We start from the raw sequence: 9,796 nt of genomic DNA on the forward strand, positions 1-9,796 counted from the left end.
AGTGAAATATGCCCTTTTTTCTAAGGGGAAAAAAATCCCAGCCAAAATATGCCAAAAAAGCTACGCACAACAGGTCCCCAGAAGAAGCAGGGGCCACTTGGGAAAGCCAAGCCCCGGACACTAAAGTTCCAAAACTGCATCATAGGTCTCTTCTTGCTCAGTGAGGCCACCATCACAACACCATGGCCACGTAGGCCTCCAGCCAGAGCAACAGGACCTGGAGGCTACCCCAGACCGCAGCTGGCTGCCGCTGGGTACCCGGGCCAACTCTTGGCCTGGTGGATCGTCTGCACTGGAGAGTTTGGCTCCACCGAGACCACCCTGAGCGGAGTTCGGGCCAGAGGCGACATAGGTGGGGGGTGGGGGAGAGAGGCTGACTGAGGGGCCCCGCGTACGTCCAGGCAGTGAGTCAGGGCGCGTTATGCAAGCCCGGCCGCCCCCCCTCCCGCCCCCGGCACCTCCCAGCGGTCTTTCACCCCGGGTGATTACGAAAGCGCGACCCCCTCCCCCCAGAGTTATAAAGCGCGGACAGCCGCTCGCCTCCCTCGCTTCACGCGCGCGCGAACGCGGCGGCCAGGCTTGCACGCGGCTCCTGCTGGTGAGCAGCCGCGAGCTCCCCCGGGGACCTGCGGGGCGGGGTGGGACGGGGCGGGAAGGCTGGCGGTGCGGTCCTCCGGCCCCGCGCTCACCCTGCGCGTTTCCCGCAGGGCAGACTCCTGAGTGATGATGGAGTGGGTGTGGGCGCTCGTGCTGCTGGCGGCACTGGGAGGCGGTAGCGCTGAGCGCGAGCGCGACTGCAGGGTGAGCAGCTTCCGAGTCAAGGAGAACTTCGACAAGGCGCGTGTAGGTATCCACCCGGGTCCCCAGATCCCTGCAGGACGGCGGGGGAACCCCAAACTCCAATCCCCAGCTCTCTCATCTCTTTCTCAGTTCTCTGGGCTCTGGTACGCCATTGCCAAAAAAGACCCCGAGGGTCTCTTTTTGCAAGACAACATCATCGCTGAGTTTTCCGTGGACGAGAAGGGTCACATGAGTGCCACCGCCAAGGGCCGAGTCCGTCTTCTGAGGTCAGTGGCTTCTGGTGGGCTGTGTGCCGGTTCCAAGGTCTTTGCCTGGCTGGGAGCCCAACCCTCACTGGGAAGGGAAAGCAACACCTTGGATGGGATAGAAACCCTTTCCTGGCTTGGCTTAGGATTCTCTTGGCTTTTGCAGCAACTGGGAAGTGTGCGCAGACATGGTGGGCACCTTCACAGACACTGAAGATCCTGCCAAGTTCAAGATGAAGTACTGGGGTGTAGCCTCCTTTCTCCAGCGAGGAAGTGAGTAGTGGGGCATAGAAAGTCAAATGACTGTTTTTCTGTTCTATTCACTGGCACCATTGGGAAGGGCTACAAGAGACAGAACCTGTCTGAATTTAGGGGAGGGGGTTAAAGAGGCCGGATTCTCGGCCTAAAATGCCCGGTCCCAGTTCAGACGGATCTTTGGGGCTTATCGGGCGCCATTTTCCTGGACACCCACTGTGACCTGCTCCATACTGCCTCCTACATCACCAGAGTGGAGTACTCTGTCTCTTTGGGGTGGAATGCTTGAGACAGTGCAACTAACTGTCTGGAACATCAGCAGAAGTCGAGGTACCATTGAGCACAGAGTTGGCTCACAACCAGGGGCCTTCCAGTGGATTACTTGCCAGGCAGTGTTCTGGATACTGGATACTTTCCTTAAATACTAAAACTCCCGTGCAAAGGCAGGGCTTTGAGAACTCCTGACAAGATTCCCTAAAGCTTTAGGTTCACTATAGCTTCAAAACACACAATCTATATGTTCTTTGACCCTCACCCCATTTCGCTTAAACTATAAATCTGAAAGCTGTTGATAACTAAGGAATAATTTGGGGTGGGGAAAAATATCGTGAGATCTCAGAGAGGGACAATTAACCCTACGGCAGTGATTCTCAATCTGTGGGTCGCGACCCCCTCCGGGTGTTCGGATGACCTTTTCGCAGGGCTTGCCCTAAGAGCATCAGAAAACACAGATATTTACATTGTGATTCATAACTGTAGGAAAAAAAACAGTTACGAAGTAACAACAAAAATTATTTTATCGCTGGGCAATCACCACAACATGAGGAATTGTATTAAAGGGCTCACACCATTAAGAAGGTTGAGAACCACTGCTGTAGGAGGAAGAGGTATGCCTAGGATACATTCCTCCTTAGTCTGGTTTTCTGAAAAGAAGCTGCTGTGCAGTGTAATGGTTAAGCATGCCGCATTAAACTCAAGCGGCCTAAGGGCTGGAGTTGTGGCTCAGAGGTATAGCATTTGCCTAGCATACGCAAGGCTTTGGAGTCCACCTATGAGCATGCGCGCCGCCCCTCCCCCGCCGCCGCCCCGCCCCTCCCACTTACACACTACCTAATTTCAAATCCTAACTAAACTATAACCTATAGGACCCTGAGTTGTTACTTAATTTTTCTGTGCCTCAGTTTCCACATGGGCAAAGCAGAAAGAATCACAGTGCCCACACCCTGGAGCTGTGAAGGTATGGGCATGCAGGAAAGCACCCGAAAGAGTGCCTGAGACATAAATTCTGTGTTTGGTATTATCAATTCTTAGTTACCTCTTAGGTCAATGAATCATAGCTTTATATTCCGGGTCTGGAGTGGGAGAACCCACAGACACTTTCAAGTTTATTATTTAAGGGAATAAATGAGTGTCCTAAGGCACACACAACAGCTGACTGTTGGGGCCCAGTGACACATTTTAGCACAAATGGTGTAAAGGAACATTTACCTCACCTTCACCCCCATTTTCTAACTTATCTACAGACTCATTTGAAGTGCCTGCCCACCACTGTCGTGTAGTCTTTTCTGGGGAAGTTCTTCACAAACTCCATATTCATTCCTTGTGCTCAGTTCCCTCTTCCTTGTCCTTGTCCTTACATCAAGCGTGAATTTGGACAGAAGATTTAGAAGGCCACTCAGAGAGGCCAAAATTCTCTCGCTCCTTGTCATATTCTCCATCTTACCAAACGGACATGTTTATAATAAGGCAGGCGGGTTGGAAATAATTCAAGGCAAATTAAATGTATAAGCCTCTATAGTTGGTGCTGGAGCTCCAAGAAAACCCCAGCCATTCTGAGTCCCTACTGTAGATTAGAAAGCTAAAGGCACAATGGCTTACCATGAGTTTGTCAGCTGGATGAAACAAGGGACTGACGCTTTGGTATTTTTCTGACTTTCCCCTTCCCTCCCCCCCCCCCCACCCCTGTAAATGGCCTGGGAATTGACCCCAGAACCACATTAGGCAAGAGCTCTAAGTCTGAGCCACATCCTTCAGTGCTAACTGACTGCTCTGGCCTGCTGCCTCCGCCTCCCTCCCTTGGACACCCTCTGTACCGGCGTCTTTCTCGTTCTACCAACATGCGGGAGGCATCTCAAGAGTGAAGGACATTGGTATCAGCCTATATTGACTGAATATAATAGACTAGATTTTCTAACATTTGCTTTGCTTTGCTTGATAGCAAACTGAGTTATGGGATAGTTCCTATTTAATAAGCTCGTTGGAAGAATCACTCACAGTAATGCACGGAAGTGTTTAGCTTGGTGCATAATAAGGACTTATTAAATATTAACTATGATCATCATTTTGTTTTGCCCTCCCAGAAAAACATGAACTAAGATGTCTTTCTTTTCTGTCCCAAACGAATTTTGCCGCTCTCTTGGCCATGGCATCCCTGTTAACGTGAGGAACACCACAGGCTTGAACGTCTCCATTGGTGCTTCTCGAAGTCATTGACTTTGGCCAACTTCAGCTAAATCAGCGGCAGTATTTTTTTTTTCCACAGTGCAGATTTCTGGTTCCAAATCAGACTTACTGAATCAGAAACCCTTCGGGGTGGAGCCTTGTATGCCCATCTTCAATTGGCTCCTTCTGCACAGGGAAGTTTGAGAGTCAGTGAGCTAGCTAATTCAAACTATGATGGTCACAGATGTCATCCCTGTACTGAGGTCATTGTCGTGATTAGCTGGCCATAGGCTGGAATCTGTCTCCTGGATGCTTTGGTTGGATCCTTCAGCCTGAGACTCATAGGGAGCTTCTCACCTGGAGGACACCTTGGCTCCTCTAGGGAGCCAGGGGGACATTTTCTAAGGCCACAGCAGTGAGGGCAGTGAATGGCAGATGTTTAAAGAAAGCCAGTCACCAAGACAGTTCCCCCTGTTAAGTATTTGAAACCAGGCAGCTCTAAGCTCTCAACCTATCGATTCAGTGTAGACACAGCCATAGTGTAACGTCGTATTTTGGGATGAAAGGGGGGAGTCAGGGACTTCCACCCTCAGGTATCCTCTTCACAGTCTACCGTGTGTTAGCTGACTGAGAGACGACTTGGGGCGGGGGTGTCTATTTCTTGGAGGAACCTTACCAGGCTGCAGGAGAGAAGACTGGATGGCTGGTCCATTCTTTCAAGCTGTGCCCTGGCAGCTCTGTTAGAGGAGGGAGTATCTGACAGAGGCTGTTAGAGGAGGGAGTATCTGACAGAGGCTGTTAGAGGCTGTTAGAGGAGGGAGTATCTGGCGGAGGCTGTTAGAGGAGGGAGTCTCTGGCGGAGGCTGTTAGAGGAGGGAGTATCTGGCGGAGGCTGTTAGAGGAGGGAGTCTCTGGCGGAGGCTGTTAGAGGAGGGAGTATCTGGCGGAGGCTGTTAGAGGAGGGAGTATCTGGCGGAGGCTGTTAGAGGAGGGAGTATCTGGCGGAGGCTGTTAAAGGAGGGAGTATCTGGCAGAGGCTGTTAGAGGAGGGAGTATCTGGCGGAGGCTGTTAGAGGAGGGAGTATCTGGCGGAGGCTGTTAGAGGAGGGAGTATCTGGCAGAGGCTGTTAGAGGAGGGAGTATCTGGCGGAGGCTGTTAGAGGAGGGAGTATCTGGTGGAGGCTGTTAAAGGAGGGAGTATCTGGCAGAGGCTGTTAGAGGAGGGAGTATCTGGCAGAGGCTGTTAGAGGAGGGAGTATCTGGCGGAGGCTGTTAGAGGAGGGAGTATCTGGCGGAGGCTGTTAGAGGAGGGAGTATCTGGCGGAGGCTGTTAGAGGAGGGAGTATCTGGCAGAGGCTGTTAGAGGAGGGAGTATCTGGCGGAGGCTGTTAGAGGAGGGAGTATCTGGCGGAGGCTGTTAGAGGAGGAGTATCTGGCGGAGGCTGTTAGAGGAGGGAGTATCTGGCGGAGGCTGTTAGAGGAGGGAGTATCTGGTGGAGGCTGTTAGAGGAGGGAGTCTCTGGCGGAGGCTGTTAGGGGAGGGAGTATCTGGCGGAGGCTGTTAGAGGAGGGAGTATCTGGTGGAGGCTGTTAGAGGTGGGAGTATCTGGCAGAGGCTGTTAGAGGAGGGAGTATCTGGTGGAGGCTGTTAGGGTTCTTCATGATTGAACTATTTTTGCCGAAAAGAACTTGGAGATAGACCAAACCCACTCAGGCCATCTTTTAAGTCAAAAGCAGTAGCCAAGACATCGAAAGTTAGCCCGTATGTCACATTTTATACTCTGGCAACAACTTGGAGGTAGAATTGTCAAGCTGCAGGTATGCCAGCCTGATAACCTTCTGGACCCTGAGTCGAGGTACTACTTGAAGCATGGGTGCCTTTGTGTCTGAGGCAGCTCCCGGATGCCCTTTATGGCACGGTGATCCCATGACTTCAGCCAGAGATGGGAAGACTTTGCCCGGATGCTCAGGAGCCTGGGGGAGGGTGGAGCCTGTGGTGAGGAGGTGGCCCAGCAGCAGCCACGTGGCTTCTATTCCCAGTCCAGCGACTCGGCAGCTCCATGCCTAGCAGATGAGTTGTGAGCCAGGGACATTTTCAAGCCAGGCCTCTGAAAGCTTGGAAGATAGAGGAGTGACTCGTCCCTCTTCTTGGCTGGTGGGGACAGGGGCTGAGGAGCAGGGCTGCACATTCCCTCCCGTGCATTGCTCCTGTGGGTCTGGGTTTAGGCTGAGCCGGATCCTAGACTGGTATCTCAAGTGTTCGTAGAGAGGCCCGCCCAATGGTGACTTACAGTGTGGACTTGAGTGACCTCACATGCTGTGATGTCTGGGTGGGTATCTGGGCCTCTCTCTCTGCCTTCCTCCAACATGAACCCTTCCATGGGTAGATGGTGTCTTGCTTTAAGACCTGGGTGTGAGAAGGAATAAAGTCTGTTTGTCCTTGTCCCCTCCGCCCCTAATTTACCAAATGTCTGGTGACACCGGTAGAGGTTAGGTGTGCAAACTCTGGTGATTTGTGTTCTCCTGCTGAACACTGCGCCCTGCCCTGCGCCCTGCTCCTACAGAAATTATTCCTTTTGTTATGCACCTCTTTTTCCTCATCTGTCATATGTAGTAATGGTAGATGCTTTTGAATTGATGCAGAAATATCCATGTATATGTGTGTGTGTGTGTGTGTGTGTGTGTGTGTGTGTGTGTGTGTGTGTGTATGTAAATGTCTATGAAGTAAATGATCCCAACTTTGGTTGTATGTCAGAAAGAAGTTTAAACTGAAATATATCACTTTCATCTGTACATAGAGTTTCTGATAAACACATTTCTGTTCTTTCTATGTAGCTTTCACACATATATATGCATTCTTATTAACTTATTTTCTGTCTGTCCTTGTTTTTATTTTTCTATTATTATTATTATTATTATTATTATTATTATTATTATTATTATTATTATTATTATTATTATTATTTGATTGGTTGTCTTTTGAGACAGGATTTCTCTGTGTATCCCTGGCTGTCCTGGAACTCTCTCTGTAGACCAGGCTAGACTTGAACTCACAAAGATCCACCTGACTCTGCCTCTCCTGAGGGCTGTGATTAAATGTGTGTGTCACCACCACCAGACTGTTCTTTAATTTCATGTTCATTGGTATTTTTCCTGCATGTATGTCTATGTGAGGGTGTTGGATGCTCTGGAACCAGAGCTACAGACAGATGTGAGCTGCCATGTGCATGTTAAGCATTGAACCCAGGTCTTGTGAAAGACCAGACAGTGCTCTTAGCCACTGAGCCATCTCTCCAGCCTGGCTTTGTTGATCTTTTTGATCACTTGCTTTATGTTGCCTCTACACAATGTACACCCCAGCCTTGAGGAATGCATATGATCTGCAGTTTTCAAGGGCTTTGCTCTGCCAAGGAAATCATGAGAAGAGCAATTTCTCCTTGCTCCCCATGTGCGCACGCACACATGCATTGTATACACGTGAGTGTGAAGGTGCATGAACCAGCCTTTGCGCGTGGACCGCAGAGCAAGGTGTTGGCTAGCAGAACACTCGCTGATAGTCTTAATCCTTTGATACTGTATTTCACTGACCAAAACCTTGCTGTTTCTGTTAGGCTGACTTACCAGCGACCTCTCGGGGTCTACCTGCGCCTGCCTCCCAGTGCTAGGTTTTTGGGCCCATTCAGCCAGCCTGGCATTTTACTGGTGCTGGAAATTTGAACTCAAGTCCTTATGCTTGCAGAGCAAGCACAATTACCCCCTGAGCCCTCTCCTCAGCCCCCCTCCCCCACATACAAATACTAAGAAGTATGGAAGCTGGACAGAGAGCATCTTTTGCCCCCAAGGCATCCCACTTGTCAACCTGGGGAAGTGAATGGGATTCCCAAGCATGAGTAAGGGTAGAATCTGAAAACCTATTATCATCAGATTGGCATCCTCTAGCTCACCAAAATAGGGGATCAGCGGGGATAAGTGAGACGGGCGGGAAGTAGATTCTGCCTGCAGAGCATTGATAAAATCATGGCCTGGAGTTGGGGAGATGACAGAAGTTGAGGGCAACCAGACATTAGATAAAGACACGTGTTGTTGGAGGGTAAATCGTGGAAAGATGGCAGTACATCCTCAGTAGTCCTTTAGAAAATGTGCCGCCTGTTATCAAGGAGTCATTGACATGAGTGAGGTGCCTTCCGTGCCAGGACTCCTTTCTGTACAAAGTTATCAGGAATCTCTGCAGGCCCCCCGCTGCTTAAAGAAAGACAGCCAGTTTCACGGAGTCAGTGGCAGCAAGTTGGTCAGGCCCCCGGGGCCACTGTGGCTCTCTGACTTACAGTGGATGACCATTGGATCATCGACACCGACTACGACACCTTCGCACTGCAATACTCCTGCCGCCTGCAGAACCTGGACGGCACCTGCGCGGACAGCTACTCCTTCGTGTTCTCTCGTGACCCCAACGGCCTGACCCCGGAGACGCGGAGGCTGGTGAGGCAGCGGCAGGAGGAGCTGTGCCTAGAAAGGCAGTACAGGTGGATCGAGCACAGTGGTAAGCAGCTCTCCCTGCGGCACTTGCCAGGCCGGGGCCGAAAGAGAGGCCGCTGCGTCTGTGTAAGCGGGTTGGTTGTCTGAGGAGCCTCTTTCGGGCCAAGTCTCGGCCCTTCTTGATTAAATCTTTCCCGGGGCTTTTCATCAGCCACACGGAGAAGGAACAAAACCCTGGCACTTTCCCCCCCAAACCCTGGCACTTTCAATAACCAAAGCTGCAGGGCCTACAATATTCTTTATTCTTTACACACACACACACACACACACACACACACACACACACACACACACACAATCACTCAATTAACTCACTGGGTCTCCACTTGGGTTTCTTAGGGAGAGCCCCTGGGATAATAGTGGGATAATTTAATAGCTATTGCCCTTAACTGATCTTAATTTAAATCTCAGAAGCATGGTTGGGGAAAATGGACTGTCTTTGACATGCACTCATTTCTATGGGCAACTGGGCTTCAAAAAAAAAAAAAAAAAAAAAAGCCTGGCATGCTGAAGTACAGAAAAAAAAGAACATTGGGGGGGGGCGCCTCAATGATCCAGTATACTAGTAATGTGAACTAATACATGCATACGTGAAAGTGCCACCCTGGGGTATCAGGGTTGGGGATGGGGGGGGGGAGCTGAAAGGATTGCATCACATTGAACCTCTCACGTAAGTCACCTCAGTTAACCCTTAGACATACTTTATTAAGTCTGAACTTTAACTATACATGGTCTACCAATGAGAAAAATGGAGGCTAAGAGAAAAAAAGTGCATTGCCTAAAACATCCAATAGATAGCTAAGTTAAATGCAAACTCAGACTTGTGTCACTCTGAAGTCCCTTGGGGTGCATTGTGGTGCCACAGGGCAGGGACACCATGAAGACTATGGCGCTGTTAACAGTGAGGCTGAGGTCAGGCTGGTGTGGCCCTCATGTCCCAAGACAGGAGGATGGACTCTGAGGCAGTTGGGGATGCAGAGGTAGGAATAAATGGAAACTGATTTATGCAGCGGGCCCTGTGCCCTCCGCACTGCTGCTCCCTGGAGAATTAAAAGGACTTGAGCATCAACTGTGATAGAATCTGTGAAGCATAGCCACACAGAAGCATATGAGCGGCCACAGTCTCTAAGGCTGCCCAGCCGTTCGTTTGTCCACATAAACACTGGTGCAGCCCTCTGCTGCCACTAATGGTTTTATTTTCTGTGTTTCAGGTTACTGTCAAAGCAGCCCCTCAAGAAACAGTTTGTAGCGACACCAAGGATGTAAAGTTTCATTTGAAAACTTCCGATTAACGCTCATCCAGTGTTCATCTCTATTTATCTTAGAAGTTTAGTTTCCCCACCTCTCCTTACCTTCTCCAGGTGGACGTTAAACCATCATCACTAGACCTAAAAATATACGTGGGAATGACTGAATCTGTTCACACAAATGTATATCTGACTGAAGTTCCCTGACAGACATTTGAGGCTTGGGATTCCAAACTTGGTTTATTAAACGTATAGTCACCATCTTCCTGT

At 50.1% G+C, this 9,796-nt stretch overlaps 1 protein-coding gene across 2 annotated transcripts; it reads left to right on the top strand.

Annotated features, from left to right (window-relative positions):
* Positions 1-444: 444 nt before the first annotated feature.
* On the top strand, positions 445-9,789 carry RBP4 (retinol binding protein 4). 2 transcript variants are annotated; one of them, XM_084800333.1, is made up of 6 exons: positions 445-598; positions 708-843; positions 931-1,067; positions 1,213-1,319; positions 8,071-8,283; positions 9,491-9,789. In XM_084800333.1, the coding sequence occupies exons 2-6, from the start codon at positions 724-726 to the stop codon at positions 9,526-9,528; spliced, it is 615 nt and encodes a 204-aa protein (XP_084656459.1). In that variant the 5' UTR covers positions 445-598; positions 708-723; the 3' UTR covers positions 9,529-9,789. The 2 variants fall into 2 exon arrangements, with proteins under 2 accessions (XP_084656459.1, XP_084656460.1); XM_084800334.1 differs by having other exon boundaries at positions 472-598; positions 713-843.
* Positions 9,790-9,796: the final 7 nt, after the last annotated feature.

The sequence above is a fragment of the Acomys minous genome (assembly GCF_964271855.1).
Source record: "Acomys minous genome assembly, chromosome: 2".
NCBI classification, from domain to species: Eukaryota; Metazoa; Chordata; class Mammalia; order Rodentia; family Muridae; genus Acomys; species Acomys minous.